The sequence below is a fragment of the Vidua macroura genome, chromosome 13 (genome assembly GCF_024509145.1).
Source record: "Vidua macroura isolate BioBank_ID:100142 chromosome 13, ASM2450914v1, whole genome shotgun sequence".
In the NCBI taxonomy this organism is placed as follows: Eukaryota; Metazoa; Chordata; class Aves; order Passeriformes; family Viduidae; genus Vidua; species Vidua macroura.
The window spans coordinates 17,773,101-17,791,602 of record NC_071583.1 but is presented as its reverse complement, the minus strand read 5'-3'; the positions used below and the strand labels follow the sequence as shown (position 1 = coordinate 17,791,602).

The 18,502-nt window shown below is 42.0% G+C and overlaps 1 protein-coding gene across 4 annotated transcripts in view; it reads right to left on the bottom strand.

The window, feature by feature from the left end:
• The window catches only part of IARS1 (isoleucyl-tRNA synthetase 1), a 92,826-nt gene that overhangs the window by 11,167 nt on the left and 63,157 nt on the right, over nt 1-18,502 (bottom strand). For all 4 annotated transcript variants that reach the window (XM_053989263.1, XM_053989265.1, XM_053989262.1 and 1 more), the window contains exons 21-31: nt 17,623-17,743; nt 13,825-13,916; nt 13,410-13,487; nt 12,909-13,030; nt 10,215-10,317; nt 10,023-10,106; nt 5,959-6,133; nt 4,951-5,054; nt 4,573-4,668; nt 3,583-3,759; nt 10-121 (exon numbers count right to left, since the gene is read on the bottom strand). In XM_053989263.1, the coding sequence (XP_053845238.1) occupies nt 10-121; nt 3,583-3,759; nt 4,573-4,668; nt 4,951-5,054; nt 5,959-6,133; nt 10,023-10,106; nt 10,215-10,317; nt 12,909-13,030; nt 13,410-13,487; nt 13,825-13,916; nt 17,623-17,743 (1,264 nt within the window). The remainder of the gene's footprint in view (nt 1-9; nt 122-3,582; nt 3,760-4,572; nt 4,669-4,950; nt 5,055-5,958; nt 6,134-10,022; nt 10,107-10,214; nt 10,318-12,908; nt 13,031-13,409; nt 13,488-13,824; nt 13,917-17,622; nt 17,744-18,502) is intronic.

Genomic DNA, 18,502 nt, shown 5'->3' with positions numbered 1-18,502 from the left:
CATTCCTACCTTGCTCTGTCCCATTGACACAAACTTTGAGGTTGACATAGGCACAGGCTGGGCCAACAGACTGGCACACCCCCCCTCTGACCAGTGTGATTTCCAGCTCTGATCCCTTCAGCTGGGGAAGGAGAGAGATTAGCATTATTTCAGTATTGCTTATTAAACGAACACAGCAAAATATTTTCCTTCAATAAACAACACTAAGATCTTGCCTTGTTATACTAAATGTGATTTACAATAAAATAGGAATTTTTTCCTACATTTTCCTTCAGTGACAGTGCTTCAGACGTGAATCTGCCTGTACCAGAGGTCAGAAAAGCAGGGAATAAACAGTCTGATTTTCACAAGTGATGAGTAGTGATGACACCCTCCCAAAATACAATCCCAAAGCAAATCTGCCCAAGAGGAACACTCTTCCAGAGAAATTCAGAGTACTGACCAGGGCCCTGCTCTCAGTCACTGCCTGGAGAAACCTTCACTATCCCTGGGGGACCACTGAGAACCCTCTGGGTCACAGCTGCCTTGGTACCACCAGCCTTTGAGTATCTCCCCAGGAGGTACCAGTGACCCTGTCAGACCTGGAGGCACTCCAGAAAATCCAGCATGGATCTTCCAAAAAAAGATCCAGAAATCACCCATATGAACAATTGGTACTAAAAGACCATTTAAACAATTTTGTTTTATAAATTTAGAGATGGTGTTTGGCAAGAGACACAGTCCAAAGGGTGACAGACAAATTTGGAAGTGTCATTATTTAATGAAGTCCTATTACAAAGAAAAACACTTATGCAGCAACAAATGCCATTCTGTGTTTATCCATTCTACCAACAACTCAAAATTCATTTCTCAAGTACCTGCTTTTCTGCCCCAATAGTTTCTGAAAAACTGCGCTTTTTGTTGTTGTTGTTGTTGCAGCTTGGAGCAAGTCTTTGGGAAAGGAGCTCAGAATTAAAGCCTTGTATCAAAAATTGATCCAGGATAATTTCCCAGAAGTAATGTAATCACAATAAATGTAAAAAGAACAGAGTGCATTTCATTTTTCTTCCAGTCCTCACATATATTCAACATTAGGCAGAGTCCTGTTACTCCTCTGAGTAACTTCCAGAAATTTGGTGCTATGATCCTGCCACAGCTGACTGAACTGACACACTCACATGAAAGGATTTCTCAGGAAGGACTTTCTCATGTCACTGCTCTTGGTGTGACAAAGGAGCTGCAGCAGAACACAGAGTCAAGCACCTGCCCTAAGCAATCCATCTCTGCAGGCCCAGCAACAGAAACCTCCAAGGGGCACTTGACAGTTGCACTGGGATCTCAGTCATCTGTTTCTCTCTGCAACATCTATTTTGAAGTCTAAGTGTGTGACAAACAGTTCAGAGGCACATCCAGCCCATAAGCACAGAAAGGGCTGCAGCAGGCACAGAGCTCCTCCACAAGGAGGTTCTCTGGGGTGACCGTCCCTGCCCATGGCACGGGGTAGAACTACATGATCTTCAAGGTCCCCTCCCAAACCCAACCCATTCTATGATTCTGTAACTGAGACTCCTTAAAATAAAATAATGATGAACAAGTGCATGAGTTCTGTTCTTCTGTGCCTCCATTTCCCACACACAGACTGCACCCCCTCAGCACTGAGGACTGGCAGTGTTTCATAGAATCCTGGAGTGGCTTGGCTGGAAGGTGCTTTACCTTGGTGACCATCTCATCCCACTCTTCCTGCCATGGCAGGGATACCCTCCACTGTCCCAGGCTGCTCCAAGCTCCATCCAACCTGGCCTTGGACACTTCCAGGGATCCAGGGGCAGCCACAGCTTCTCTGGGCACCCTGTGCCAGGGCCTCACCACCCTCCCAGGGAACAAGTCCTTCCCAATATCCCATCCCTCTGGCAGTGGGAGCCATTCCCTGTGTCCTGTCACTTCATCCCTTACCTCAAGTCCCTCCCCAGCTCTCCTGGAGCTCCTTTAGGCACTGGAAGGGGCTCTGAGCTCTCCCTGGAGCCTCCTCTCCTCCAGAGAGAAGAACAATCCCAATTCCCTGCTCATGGTTTTGGCTGAAACACTCTCCCTGCCAAGGTTTCAAGGTGGCAGGAGGTCCTCTCAGCTGGATGCCCACAATGAGACAACTGCATTTCTCTAAACTGAGCTATCAACAGCCCCACAGAACTGGCTGGCAGAACAGTGCCATTTAGTTTAGTAGATTTTCTCTGAAATTCAGCATTTGTGCAAATGCTTGGCCTGACCTACAAACCTTTCCCAGGGTCACACACTAACTCATCATCTCCACAACAGAAAGGACTGCCTGGTTTTGCTGACATCCAGACGACAGCCATCAGTTCTATCCATAAAAACCAGGTCAGGTGCCTGCTGTCAGGGTAGGATTTTGTCTCCACACACAGATCATTATTTATGACTAAACCAAAACATTCATCTTTCCACAATGGTTTTCTTCACTAAAATATACTAAATTAGATTTAGGTAAGAGCAAAATAAGCATGGGGGAACCATATTTGCACAGGCATGAAAGTTTTCACGGAAAGCAACACTGACCAGCACTAAAGCTCAGGTACAGGTGATTTGAGGCAGGCAATCAGACAGGTGATTCCCAGCACTGTATTTCCAGCTGCTTTCACATTCCAATTCAGATTTGATGCTGTCCATCAAAAATATCAAATAAGTACTTAAAGATTTTCAGTGATTTCTCAACCACAGTATTTACTTAGTGTTTTCCCCATCTGTCACTAGATGAAACTGATAGTTTTGAAAAAGGCCAAACAGGGCTTTGTTTCAAATCTGTACAACTTCAGAAGTGCCATTAATAACTATAAAACATTTCCTTTACACACACTATTAAGATGGATGAAATGTGCCCTTTCCTTTCAGCTATTCCCTGCCTTCTCAGCCATTCTGTAAATCAAATTTCAAGTCTGATAGATCCTACGCTCTTGTGCGAATTAATCTTTGTGGTGCAGCAGGACATTTATATTGAAGAATAGTTCATTCACAGCTCTGCTAGGAATGTCTTTTGAATAGAGTAAGTTTCAGTAAAACCACAGCAAAACTATCATCAAATATGTCAGAAGAAGCAATCAAAGAAAACAACAGAAATTGCTGCTGATTTGAAATATGAAACTACACTTTTACAACAGACAACTTCAGCAGCACAGGGCAGAAGAACAAACATCCTTAAATATTAAACAAGTTGGTCTTAAGCCAAATTTAGCCTCGAAGGAGTAGTTCTAATACAAGTCTATTAATCTAAGAAAATCAGAGCAACAACATTTTGGCTGTTCAAACAACACACTAATCCAAGTACAAATAACTGTGTATTAAGTTCAGACAAACAACTGCAGTTATTTACTTTGGTATCCAAGCAGCTTGATTTTCAAAATCACCACATATACAGAATCCAAGTCCTTTCTTTTATAAACCAAGAAAGACTAATACAGAAAATTATAAACAGAAAACAACATCTGCTCTATCCCACAAATAAATATTGACACCATTATTCTTTAACTGGAGCAGCTTGTTGGGTTAAAAGCAAATAAGATGAACTGTGCAAGCAATGCTTTTCCTCCTTACTTGGGTTGCTTCCTGGATGAGAACTTCCTTTGAGGTAGGCACCGGGTAAGGCTTCAGGTCTGCCTTTATTGTGGCAAAAATGAACTCAGCGTGTTGTTGGATGACAGTGTCCAGGTATTCCCCCTCTGGCAGGGCCCTGTAGTACACTGTGATCTCATCTGTGGGGACCAGGTTCCTCTGCAGGACACACACACAAACACCATTAGTGACAGCAAAACCACACATCAAGAACGGAATACTTGTCAAGTTAAAAAAAAAAAAAAAAAGTATTTATCAAGCAGTTGTTAAAAGCTTCCACAAAAGACTTAGAAGAAAACAATCCTTCTACAAAAACACCAAGAATCTTAAAACATGGAAGTTTAGGCAAGATTAAGTATATTGCTATTCATTATAGTGAAAATAAATTATAGTTTTATGTCATTACAGAACTGAATCTAAATCCAGTAACACATGGGAGAGTTTTCATGGCCACAATCCTTCCTGGTTATATTTTATACAGAAATCAATCCTCAAGTTTTATATATGTAAAAAACATTAAAATACATAAATCTACATCGGTGTATGTATGTATATATATGTATATATATATTTTAAAACTACACACTACATAGGTGTGTATATGTGTATATATATGTAAAATCTACACAGATTTTTTTTTAAATACATATAATGTAAAAAATATCTATTTTGGTAAAAATTTGTAGTTTTTCAGTCTTATGCTGAAGAAAGGTTCTTTCCAACCCAGACTTTTCTATGAGTCTGTGATTCATGCAGCCTTAACTGCACCCACCTCTTCCAAAATAACATGTCCCATGAAAATTTTCTCTACACATCCTTTAGAGCTCTTGCAAGGGAATCCAATCAGAAAGCCATACATGAGGAGTAAATGATACAGAGCTTCATGTTTAATTAAAAATGCAGTCTCTGCATATTGCCCAGACTGCTGGAAAGGAAATGAAAATGCCTTGTCCCAGCCCACTGACTGCTCACCTTCTTGCGAAGCTTCTGGATGCGATTGATCACTTCCCGGGCAACCCCTTCATCCACCATGGACTGGTCTGGCGTCACATCCAGCAGCACCAAAACCTGAGCAAATGCACAGAACATTGATGAACAGGTGACAAACTGGAAACAAGGTGGAAGTAACACTCTCAGGAGCTCAGGGTGCCTTTAGAGAGCTCCTCACGTACAAAATACGATAGTGGAGAGAGTGTTGAACAGCTCCAGGATTCACACACTCCTGGAATGTGCTGAACTACCTGAACTAACAAACACAAGCCAGCTTTTACCTCACCGTTTTCCTACTATTTCCTGAGGAACTCTTCCCTTAATCAAAAAAAGAAAGAGAGGAAATAACCAATAAAATACCTGATCATCGGAGTGTGCCTCGAACTGGGCAGATCCCTCTGTCATCTGATACATGAGACGGAGATCTTCCCCATGCAGTTCGTGTCCTTCCACAACAATGCTGCCTGCAGGGTTGGCAGATGGAGAGCATCTCTTATCATCCAAGTAAAACCCCCAATTTTAAATTCAGAAAGCTTTAACCAAGTTTCAGACTTCAAACATGTGCAATGTATATATTGGCAATGCAGTCAAACAGCAGTTAAGCACTAGTAAGCAGCAGTGAATTATCCCACATTTCCATTTTTCACACAAGCACTTCTCCAGGCAGCAGAGCTCACTAAAACACAGGCACTTCGGCAACTGTTTGTGTAGAACCATCTGAATGGAATAAAACTTAAAAATAACCTCTATACTCCACCAACTCCGAATTTCCATTTAAGCAGTTTGCTAAACAGATATAGCTGCAAAATTCACACCCACTTGTAACTCTGGAATCGAAGGACTGCTTTTAGAATAAAAGCTACTGCACAAATACTCAGTTCCAATCTGATTCGGCCTCACAGAAAGCTTATTCTCTGCTTCATCTTGGCTTTACTTAAAATCAGAGAACATCCTGAGCTGGAAGGGACCCACAGGGATCACCGGGTCCAAGCCCTGCACAGACCCCCAACAATCCCAGCCTGTGCATCCCTGGCAGCGCTGTCCAAACTCTCCTGCAGCTCTGGCAGCCTCAGGGCCGTGCCCATTCCCTGGGGAGCCTGGGCAGTGGTTGACACTCTCTGGGGAAGAACCTTTTCATATTACCAACCCTAAACCATCTCTGACAGGAGGGAAGAGTTTAACAGGAGAACAGTTTAAAATCAATGCCCACGACCATTTTTCTTGCCAAAAAAAAAACGGAAATAATGACCGCAAATTTCCTCCTCGTAACAGCTGAAGAGGGATAATACGAGAGAAGTAGGCCTTAAGCTGCCCTAAGCCCACAGAAGGATACCCTGCCATCCCTGAGGGGCCTGTCCCACTACAGACCTGTCTCCTGGAACCTCTCCAGCTGCTCGCTGCTGAGCTCCTTGATGGCAGCCATGACGGGCTTGAAGGCGCCCTTGAGGCGCCGGCCCAGCACGGTGTGCTCGGGCTCGGCCCGCAGCCGCACGCCGTACTTGCCCTTGTCCGCAGACAGCGTCAGCGCCCGCACGTTCAGCTCCTGCAGGGACACACAGCACAGCAGCTCAGCAGCAGGGAAGCTGCAAGTGTCAAGGCGTGAGGTTTGTACAGGGTCGTCTCTATGGACCGAGTCATTGGGAGAGCAAACAAACCCAACCCTGAGCCCACCTTCAGCAGCAGAGCCCATCCCCACCCTCAGCCTCCAGGGTGCTCTTTGTTATTAACACGCAGCTCTCACCTCAAAACAGCCCCTACTCAACAGCCCTTTTGATTTCCCCCTCACAACTGCCCGAAGAGCTAAACCCATTCCCTCTGTGTGCAGTGGTGGAGCCAATGGCCTGGCAGAGCTCAGGAGAGAAAATTCTGCTGGAACAGTCCCTTCAGAACACACAGAGCCAGGAAATCATTACCAACCATTTCACAGTTCAGGCTGTACAAAATGGCCCCATTTTGTCTCCTCCTTACCTGTTCATTCCAGCTCCTCACTGCACAGAAAACCACCCTGCTCAGAAAAGCTTCTGGCTGTGTCCTTCAGCCAAAACAGCTTTATAAAACCTGCATGGACTTTAGGAGGGGCCCCAGACACTGCAGGAAGGTGTGTGCTCATTTTTCTGAGTTGCACATGCAGATTTTATTCCCATATCTGAAGGGAACATAGTGGTGCTGTGGGAATTTTTACACAACTGATTGAGAGGACAAGGTTATTTTCATATGAGGAAAGACCAAGGCTGGAACTCTTGGGAGAGGAGAGAGCTGAAGGGGGACATGACAGGTTGGAAAACATGAGGCACAGACACGCACGTACATTTCACCGCAATCCAGCAGGTGCTGTCTGCCAGGCTGCCCAGTACTTGGAGCATTTGGTGTTTAATGCCCACTGGATGGTGGTGAGAGCTCCCATCACCATCCTACAGCACCACCAGGTGCACCTGGCAAACAAGCTGCTCTAAGGCATTTAGGAAGCAAAAGTAAATGGCAGCATCAGCATGACAGGACTAGCAAGTAGCCAAACATTTGGATTGAGAAATAATGCTTAAATACAACCTCTGAGCCGCAGCCTAATTTCCTAGGAAGTCCTACTGTCATGAGGAGCCAAGAACACAACTGAATCTAATTTTATTTAATACATCTTTTAGGAAATTTAATGAAAATTATGCACTTCAGAAATTCAGTTTCAATGGGGTGCTGCTGGAAATGAGCCCATGAGTTGTAAATGACAACCTCGTGGGGGAAAAGAAATAATAATTCAAAAAATAGCACAAATTGAAAAATTACTTTGGGCCTGATTAGATAAATCAGAGAAGCCAACTCCATCAGGACAAGTTTTCTGTACTAATTAGATTAGGAAATTATTCTTTCGTACACATTATCCATTTAAAAACCCAGAATGGAGTCTTAGAAAAACAGGCAAATCTCTATCTTAGGTCTGTTTACATCAGTCTCAGAGCTTTGACTTAAAATAATTCTTAATTTTATCTTCCTAATTACTCAAAATTAGCTCCTTAACACATCTTTCGAGTCTCATGGGGACATACTGAGGCAAGCAGCCCTTCCCACGACCAGTGAAGAGCTGTACATGGAGTGCCTGAACATACAAGAGCCTTTAGCTGGTGCCATTTGCCCCAGCTATGCCCAGTCCTCAGAACAGAGACAGAAATGTCAGAAATGCTGTGCTTCAGCTGGGCTGGGCTCTCTAAGCAGGCAGCCTAAAAAGGAAAATAAGTACTCATTATGTAATAGTGTAAGAAATGAAAAACTGCTGGGCCCCCCAGCCACAGCTCCTGTCAGATAATGCAGCCCTGTCACAGGCTCGGTTCCTGGGTTTGATGGAGAAGTCAATTTTCTGCTTTACAGCAGCCCTACACAGGGCTGGGGGTTGGAGGGAATACAAAGGTTGGATAGAAACAAGATTCTGACTGTGCACAGAGTCAAATTTACAGAGAAAACCTTTCCCTGGAAGCAGCTGGGGAGAAAAGTCCTGACCCAGGTTTGTAAAAGGCCTCAAATAGAAATGAACAAAATGCAACTGTGTCCAGTTGCTAAAAGCCTTCTGGGTTTATTTCATTTCATGAGCTTGGCTATTTTTGCATAACAACTCTATAATCTGGCAAGTTCTAATATTAAAATCCATTTATTTAAATGATTTGCTGTGTTCTGAAGATGAGAGAGGAGCACTGCAGATCAAAGACTACAGCTCCTTCTGCAAAAGCCATGAATGAAATTTCTGAAGAATTGACAAGTATATTTTTCCCATTCTTTTGTCAGCAACTACAGAAAATTAAATGGTGTAATTCTCCTTACCCATTACCTCTGGCATCTGCAAATTTACTCCTGGCAATCACTGAAGGTTCTAAAGCTCTGAATAGGCAGGAGGTTGATGAACAAAGCTGCAAATGCAGCCCAAGCAATGCTGCCCAGCCTGCCTGTAATCACTGACCTCTTTAGCTCTGCACCATCCAGTAAACAACAGGATTGATTGCCATGCAGTACAATAAAACACACACTAAGCTCCAGCAGCAGCATGTTGAATTTTAAGACACATAAAACCAGGAGAATAGACAGTACTTTGTGCTTCCACAAAGGTGTCTGAGCTTGTTTTAACTCATCTCTCCAGAAGACACTTTTGTCTGCAGTAGCAACGGACTACAAATCAAAACATACTAATGTACAATCCAATTATGTAATAATTTAAAAATTATTAGCTTCTTTTGTTACCTTTCATTGGCTATAGAAGCAGACAACAAATTCTAGCAACTACTCTTTTGGAAGTAACTTGAGGAAGCAAACCTCATCTCCCTCAAAACTCGATTCTCTACAATTTAAAATCCATTTTTCAGAACCAAAAAAATGGGACAGACATTAACCTAAATTTCACAGAATTCTGCTGTTGAAGAGACTTAGATATTGAAATGATTATAATTAACAATAACAGCAATTCTGAAGCGAGAGATCATAACTGCCAAATCTAAGAGCAATAATCAATAAGTTAACATGACAGAAAAGCTTTACAGTTCCACTTGCAAATCAATTACTATTTTTTAAATTAAAATTCCTCTAGTGAATAATTCTTAGGCATTTAACTCCCACGGTAACTAAAAGCAAGCAGCATACAGCACTGATGTAGAGGTCCTGTGCACTGAGCTGTGACTTCCTGAGCCAGTGCAGATTCCCCCAGCAGAATTTGTAGAGACTTTCCTTGGATGTGTATTTAGGCTTGGGGAAAGCTCATGTTGCTGGAATTATACGTAACACAAGTTTCAGAGGCACTCCTGTGCTTCATCTCCTGAATTCCCTGACTGGCACGGCTGCCCTCACTAAGACAAGTGAGGTGAGCTGATCCTCTTTGGGAAGATGCACATTTTTGTTCTCTTTGTCAAGGTAAAGCAGCTGACCTCGACAATGGCAACTTCAACCATATCAGGATGGCATATTTTAAGCACATGAGCAGATGTGCTGTTACAGGTGCCTCACTGAAGGGAAGAAAGGATCCTTAAGCTCCCAAGAACAGGCACAGGATAATGAACAGGCACAGGATAAGGGCCACACTGTTTCTGCACAGGGAAAACCCCCTCAGATCCTGTACTGCCAGTGCTCAGTGGGAACAGAACAAGAATTTTGCGTCACTGATCCTTGAAGATGGATTTCATGGCTTTAGAAAATGCAAACGGGTCAGATTCTAACAGCCTCTCAGTCCAGTGTGGTCAGTTTGTAGGATTAAGTATTTCTCAACACTAAACTGACTGGCACACGATCCACTGACATCCCCTTCATTACAGCTCTCCTGGAAATTCATTTCACCTGTGAGATGTTAATACAGTCAACAGGGGAGGTTGTTCAAGTAACCAACAGACACAATCCCCTTAAACATGAGGCTCTTACCAACAGACACAATCCAACAGACACAATCCCCTTAAACATGATGTTCTTACCTCAAGTACATACTTCTCTAAAGACCTGATGTTTTCCAGAGCCTCTGGATCCTGGTGGATAACTACTACTTCTTTCAAAGGATACTGGGGGAAAAGAAATCAAAACACAAACTTAACTACTCCGTTTCCCCAGGTTCATCCCAAAGTTACAAAGCTGTTACACATTCCCAAGGAGATGTGAGGAGTTCTAACCTTGACTGGGATGGTTTTCCTGTCTCTGATCACTCGTCCCAGCTCAATCACAGACTGCAAACAAGAAACGGCACTTTCAATTTTTTTGTCGATGAGATCCTCCCTAGATTAGAAAGGAAACATTATAATTGCTGCATTTTCATCACATCTCTTTTGAGCAGATGGAAAACATTTTACCCCCTTCTCTGACATTTCCTGCAACTGACTCAATTATGCCCTGGCTGGGGCAATTTGAAAAATGAACAAACAGCCTTTTCCTCTCTCTTTGTGGAGAAAATGAGGAGGAAGTAACTTGCTGAAAACAAATAACAGAGCTATTTTTACATCTTTTGTTAGTACCTCTCACAAGGTGCAGAGGATTGAGTCATACAACCTATTCTAGTAATAGCCAATAAAAAGTACAATTTACATTAATAATATCATAAGAAGATGCAAAAAGATATTATAAATAGGGTACTTATAGCAACAATTAATTCCCTGTAACAACAATTCACTGGATCTCAATTTATCATCTTTTCCAGAAACTGCATTTGAGCTTGATGTTTAGAGTTTTAACAACTTTCTGGGCTCAATAATTTTAACATCCTTCCATTTTGAGGTTAGGCAGGGTTGGGTTTTTTTTTACCTTTGGGGGCTTTTTTGGGGGTGGGGTGGAAAGAGAATTGGGGTTGAATTTTTGGCCTTTTTTTTTTTTTTGAGGCAATTAACATTTACATCTTGTTTCAAATGTACAAGCAGTTAAATGTTACGAAAATGTGTTTTTCCTGATTTGTTGAGTAGATGCACTAATTGGGCAGCTCCTTTAAAACCACTCAGGTATCAAAGCAAGAGCAGAGGTATTGCTTAAAAAGACAGATATGAATAAAATTAAATGAGCACAAATACTTGCTGTAATCTAAGGAGCAGAAGTACTGGGATGAAAACCACAACTCCAGTGAGGACTGGCCAGAAAAACAGAGCTGGTGAAGCAAAACTTACAACTGAAATATGCCCGTTGCAGCATTAAGGCTTTGAGTTGCTTCTACCTCTTTTGAAGCTTTTGCTCTTCCAAAAGCCAGTCCCTGAGGATGATCCTCCAACAGCTTGGAAATGTGGAAATTACAAGATGGAACATTTTGTTCCCAGAAAGCTTCATACAGGATTATGTGACAGTATTTCAGTCTCACCAAACCACACTGCAGAGCCACAACACACGAGAGTATTTTTCAAAGACTGAATGCAAATCCACAAAATTTAATGCAACCCATCTGTTCAGACACTGAGCAACCAACCAGGACCTTGGTGGGGTTTTAACACAGGTGTTGAGACAAGCTCAGCTGTGAAAGTGGCCAAGTCCTTAAGCTTTATCTGCACTCCTCATACTTGTAAAGTGGTATTTTCTGTAACTGCATCCAAAAATCTCTATTCCTATTAATTGACAATATTGTCCTTATGCTGTATCAGAAAGTTTTCAAAGTAAATGCAGTGATGTGCTTTGCAACTCCAGGTGAAACTCTAACAATACTCTGGATTTGAAAAGGCTTTTTTCTATGGGACAAGGGAACAGCTGATACACAGGGGATCCAATAAATTCCACAAACTAGTAACAGACAGAAACCCAAACAAAATGCAATACAGAGAAGAGTGGTGCAAGCCTCAAATACATCCCACATTTGCATGATGCAGCAGCAAGTCAGCACTAACTGCAGTGAAGAGTGACTAAGCCACTTTTAAATGCTTGTGCTACGCCCATGCCTGAACTGAGTCCCTGCAAACAGCTCTCCATCCTTCCCTGACTCCATTCTACAGGAGCCCAATCCTATTCCTGGCAGCTCCCTGATGAGAGTGGCATTCCTTGATTACATATTCTTCACAGCACTTGCCCAGGGAACAGAAAATCAGCACCATCATTATGTCAATCTCCAGCTCCCTGTTGCAGTAACTCTCACTATTAAAGCTCTCACAAAGACCATACACCCTCCTCAAAGCATGCAGCAGCCATAAAAAGATACACCATTAGAGAAGGCTTAAATTTTTAAACTGTAAAGTATCAAGGTGACGTCCCCTGTCCTTGAGGGTTTTCACACTGAGCTGCAACGCTGAAGGCAAGTTTTTTCTTTTATTTTCGGATACCCAGAGCAGACAGTGCTGCAGGAACTTAATCCACTGCAATACCAGTGATCTCTCTGATCCTTTAGGGCCTTTCACAGTTAGGCACTACAGCTTTGAGCCAACATACAGTTTGAGGAGTAAATAAGGATATTCCTGCCCACCAAAGGAAAATACTATGAATTGGGAACATGGATTCCTCCTAATTGCTTTCCTTCCCATCTCCAGTCCTTTAAGCTAATACCAATCTACTGCCTAAATATGGAGGGAAAATTCCCAGCTAAAATTGAGGGTGAAGTGTGAAGTGTACTGCAAGGGAAATGTTCTCCTACAGCAAAGAGAGTAAAATTCATCAGTTTTTAATGAAAATATAAACATTCTGTGCTCATAGAAAAGAACATGTTCACTAGCATCCTAAAGTTTTTTCAGAGACAAAGGCATATCTACCTTATTAAAGCAGTTTGGTTTCTTGTTACGCAGTTTTAAACACAAGTTTAAAAAAAAAGTTTTTAAAAAAAACCCCAAACCCACAAACCCCAAAAAAGAACAAAAATCCCCCGACAAATGACCAAACCCCAATTTTGCCACCTAGGAGCTGCCTCTTACCTGACTTGGGGGAGCATGAGGTAGTGAATGCTCTCAGTGTTCTTCTCCTGGACCGAGGCTGGATCAATGAGTGTTTTCAGATTCTGGTACATCAGCTCAGTGATAAATGGAGTATATGGTGCCTGTAATGTTGCATTCAATCACCAGCTTTCCTTTATTGCTTGGACATTATAAATCAGTAATACCATGAATTACATAAGGGCAGCTCAGCAAAAACAATGCTTACACAGTGTCTGCGACTGTGATGTTATTGAAAATGCAGACTGAAATAAATAATGGAATTCAGACTACTTATTTACCTCCTGCCTGATATTTACATATTATTTTTGGGCATCAGGGAAGAAATTATAATGTGTCCTTATCAATAAGGTGATACAGGCCTTCTTTTTACTACCATGGGGCAGATAAGCAAAGAAAAGGGAAAATGAACTGTGCTACACAAAGGTGCTTTTCTATTAACTGCTTTAAAGTGCTACTGAGAGTGGGGTGTAATTCCCTTACCATGAGTCTGCACATGGAGAACAAGACACTAAACAAAGTTTCCAAGGCCATAATACAGTCCTCAGTCCCATTCTCGCCCTAAAGGAAGAATTCACCAAGAAAAATAGCCATTTTAGGATCAGGAAATGCTCTTCAATAGGCTTCAAAAGGTTCCTATCTTAATGCAATACAATTGTTTTCCAAACTGTATTAACTTTGGTCAATTCCACTGAGCAAGTGTAACAGAATTATTGGGCATTTTGGTTGGTTTTTCCCACAAAGCAGAGAGGAGAGAGAACAGTTAATTTTTGTGCCACTCTCAGGCACAAAGTGACAGCATTTAAAGCCAAGATCTTGTGTGGAGCTGCCATGAATGCCATTCCCAGGGACTGCCAGGACTTTGTTGCCAGGGCAGGAGTGAGCAGCTGATCCCTACCTTGAGCCTCCTGCGGTTCATTCTGACGTACCAGTTGGTCAGAACATCCACAAACTTCACCAGCTTGGGCACCACCGTGTACAGCCTGTAAGCTGCAAGGGAAAATGGTTCCTGCAGGTGAAATCTGCCCTCTGCAAGCTCCTCACTTAGAAACCACATCATGCTTTACAGCCTTGGTGTTAAACACAGCAGAAAGCTCTAAAAAATGACCAAATACTGCTCTTTTTACAGCTGTATTTTGAATATGCACAGCATCCCTTTCATGCTCAAGACAAACACATTCCCCCCTCCCAAACTGCTTCCCTAATCCCACACAAACAGACATTATGGGAGCCTTATGCTTTTATCTGACTGGTAAAGAGGATAGTGGATAAGAGACTATTAATGGCAGGGGATTGGGCAAATCCTCCATTTGCACATGCTGCAAACACAGCCAAGGCACTGCAAGTTGAACAGAAATTATTGCAGAACCAGAAAATAAAATTTTCTTAATCACTGCCAACGCTTCCTCCTTTTGCTCAGCAGATTCAAAATGAGACCTACTTCAACCAAGTCTCCCTGAATTAATTACAGTTTTCCACTATTTTTCTAAGTAACAGGGTAAGCTGAAATGTGAAGTAGCAGCGAGGCTGATGAGGTAAGAGATAAACAGAGCTGTATTTTCAAGTTCTGTGTAACTGAAATCATGGAAAACTGCCAGCACCAAGGTCATCCCCAACATCACTACAAAACAAGGAAACAAATTTCAGCTGTTCCTGAGAAAACTGGGGGATAAGGGGGACACACCTTACACAGGACTCAATTTTCTAAGGAAAATTTCTAAGGAAAACTTTAACTTTTATTTAACTTCTCTAAAAGCCAAGAGCTTCTTGAGCTCCATTCTGAAGCAGTTTCATTAATCAAGCAGCTACTGAGTAAAATGGATCTTGGCTTTAAAAGCTCCACCACACTTTTCACTGTGTTTTGTAGAGCAGAAGTGTTTTTAAAGGCAAAGAACTGGGATTTAAACCTAAAAAGGAAATGCCCGGAAGATTCACACCATGGTGGGGAAGACATTATTTATGGGGAAATTTGTATTCCTCTAGCTATGCATTATTTAGTTAGGAAAGCTGATATAAACAAATTTTAAAATAATCAAAAAACCCACCCTTCAGGAACAGTGTATCTTTAACAAGAAATACAGTATTAACCTGTAAAAATGCATTTCTGTTCTCAATAGCTGTGACCAAATTGTGAAATCTGCTTTTTTGTGACTCAGGAAAAAGCCATGGATGTACATGGAGACACTACACACTTCTTTTCATTTCAGTCACCAGGAGAAAAGATGTTTTACTAAAATAAGTGCTTGTATTGGACACTTCACTGTATAAAAGCCTAATAAGGTTTATTGATTTTTAATACAGAATATTAACATCCCTGAAACACATCAGCTTTCAGCACAATGTAGCTTGTGCCATTTTCCACGAATACTGGGAATGGGGCTGGGCCTCCTCTTCTCCAGCTGCACACACTCCTGGAAGGCAAAGCTCTCCCCATGCAGGACCAGCAGAGAGCTCTTCCCTCTCTCTGGAGTTTTTCCAGGCTCTCTCAAGCACCCAGAGTTGGAGGGGGCACAGGCTGAGCCCCTTCCCTGCCCCTCAGCCCATCCAGGTGAGGTCAATCCCACACTGACCCCACCTGGGCTGACACTGCCACCTCTCCAAGTGCCAGGACAAACTGGGGCAGAATTACCATAAGCTGGACTTAATGGAAACATTTTTCCAGAGGCAGGAGCTGGGTGTAAAATTCAGCTCCACTGAACGGCACTGGATGAAATGGAAGAAGCAGAACCCAGCTGCAGCATTTCCCTGGTCACTGGGGTCTCCAGCACTGCCTGTTTCAAATCTGTGTGTTCTTACACCCCATGACCTCCAGCTGCAGGAATTTATATTTTATTTATCTCCTTTCTCAAGCATTTGACATACCAGTCACCATTATAATCTTCCCTTGTCTCTTCCTAACATTTTTCCTACTTGAAGTGATACGAAGTAGAAAATATTTTCAAAAAAAAAAAAATCCCAAAATATGTTTGTAAAAAAGATTAGAGTATCATGTCACAGTACACAAATTCACTTCATCTCATTAAGATCTGCCTGACTGAATCCAGAGTTTATGCAGAAAAATAAATTGGAAAATTCTGTTTATTAATCCCTTCCACATGAGACTGCCACTCGTTTGATAAGCACACAATGTTATCTTCATCTAATACAAGACAACAGAATTTCCTACCAACACTACTGCCTTGGAAGTCTTTGCATTATCATTTTCCAACAGGAACTCTCTTCTCCTGCTTGGAAGGATCTTCTTACTTTATAAAGATGGTCACTGACACATCCCTTTTTTGTCAGCTTCATCTTCCTCTCAGAAGCCCAGAGCAGATAATTCAAGTTTCTGTCCCCATATTCACCTTCCTACAAATATTTCTGTTTAAACCATGCACTGATCCACGATCCCAGGTTCACAAACACACAAATGAATTTTCTGCTGTCCCTCAGAGTATTTTCCTCTTCACAAACAGCACATAAACTTGCATAGGCTCTGCTTATTTCTGCTTGGCAACACATGAAACTCAACACAAACCATCATCAAATTTCAAGGACAACAACTTGCAAGCCATATTTTCATCAATGAGAGCCAACTTTTATCATATTGCTAGGTTGGGTAGCTTGAGGATTTTTTCTTCCTTTAATGAAATGTTTTTAGATGAGCTCATATGAATTCTGCTTGTACCAAATGAGCTGGTTCAGGTGTCACAGCCAGATAAACTGTACTGCTCTTGGTGAGAGTGACCATCACATCAGTCAGGGGGGAAAGCAAGAGATGAGTGCAGTGCAGGACTGTCCTGTGTCCTGCTGAACTCACATCTGGCATTTAGATATTTCCTTATTACCTGGTATCCCACTTAACACCTTCCTTCCCAAGCCCAAGGCTTCTAAAATTCTTCTGAGGGTAACTTAAGATCACAGGCATTGAGGGGGGTTATTTGTTCATTCATGACCAGGAGTGACAATGACCAAAGCCATCTTCTTTCCAGTATCTGGGCTTCCAGTGCCCTCAAATGCACCAAAACCTCTTCAAATCCCATCTGCAAGTTTATCAACTACTTCAGGGGGTTCTTGCAGCATCTCCTCTTTGCAATTAAGTGTCCCAATGTAATGTGAGCATCAAGAGGTATGGGATGATGAAAAAGACAACATGCAGGAAAAAAAAACTGGACAGTATCTTCTTACAGCTATCCTAATACACTTATCCTAATTCTGCTGCACACACTCCCACAGCATGATTCCAAAGAAACCTTCTCTGTGGAACTATACCAGGGAAAAATTTATTGCCAGTGCTCATGTACCCATCAAAATTATTTTATTCAGCTGACTTGAGCACTGCCCATTTTATCCCTTTTTTTACAGCTTCTCCAAATTCTATTTGGCTTCCTTTTCACTGCTGTCTTTCAGTGACTATTATAATATTATTAATTGCTCCAAGCACTGCAGACGTTGTTACAGCAACAAGCTCCATCACCAAGCTCACAGGATTAGCTGTGACAAAAAAAGCCTCATCATTTTTGAAATCTCATGAACAAGCACAGCAAAATCTGACTTAACACCCATGAAAGAAGCATTCCATGGATTATGGTAGCTGCTAAAAGATTTCCTTCCTTTTATCAAAGTCTCTGACAGAATTTGGGAATCTCTGCGTGGAAAGGAAAGTTCTGCAATGAAACATGAAACACCCCCAGACCCCCTGAGCAAAAATGCATACCTGCCATTTCAGCTTTGAAGAACTGGATGAGGGACTGGGTGAAAGAAAGAATCCATTTATCCATGATGTTATTGCTCTCCTTAACTGTGTTCTCATTGTAAAGGAATTCTCTTCCCTCATCCTATCATCAAAAACACAAAGCACATTTCCAAGACATCAGGGTATGTAATCAAACCTCTATATCCAATTACCTGTCAGCTACCACTCTTTTGGCATCTTCCCTGAGTTACACTGGTTTCCTACCAGCAAACATTAAATTCCAGACACAGGTATGTAAGAGAAGGAGCTGTGGAAAACCTGTCTCACTGCTGCCTCACCACCACCTTTAACTGCAAAGGAGGCTGGCGATTTGGGCCTGTTAAAGCAGATAAAAAGCAGTACCAATCCTCTTCCCAGCCTCCAGACACAGAGTAGGATCCCTGAATTTACACAGCTCCTTCATCCAGGAAGGTCTGAGGCATTTCTAAGGAATTCACTATGCAGATGGATTCTCTTTGGAGAGCAGGCCTAGAAACAAGACCATTACTCTTTTAAGAACATGGGACAATCTCAACACATTGAAACACAGATGAATGTAAAATGAATGAAAAAATAGGTGGAATTTTTAGCATCCAACATGCACACAATGCATTTTTTCTGCTTTCCAGAGCATTGATGTTTGCAGCCATCTGAAAAATGGCATCACTTTGCTGCTTCTGCAGGGCCTTGCAAGCAAGACCATGTATGACTCTTTTCCACGTTCTTACAACAGGCTGGAAACAGCTTTTTGTTTTTCTTTTTTTAATTTACAAAAAGTATTTAACAGCTGATTTTAAAAGCCTTTAGACTTTCCCTTCCCTCAGAGCCCAGATGAAAAAATCTTTTTGGATTATTAAACCCA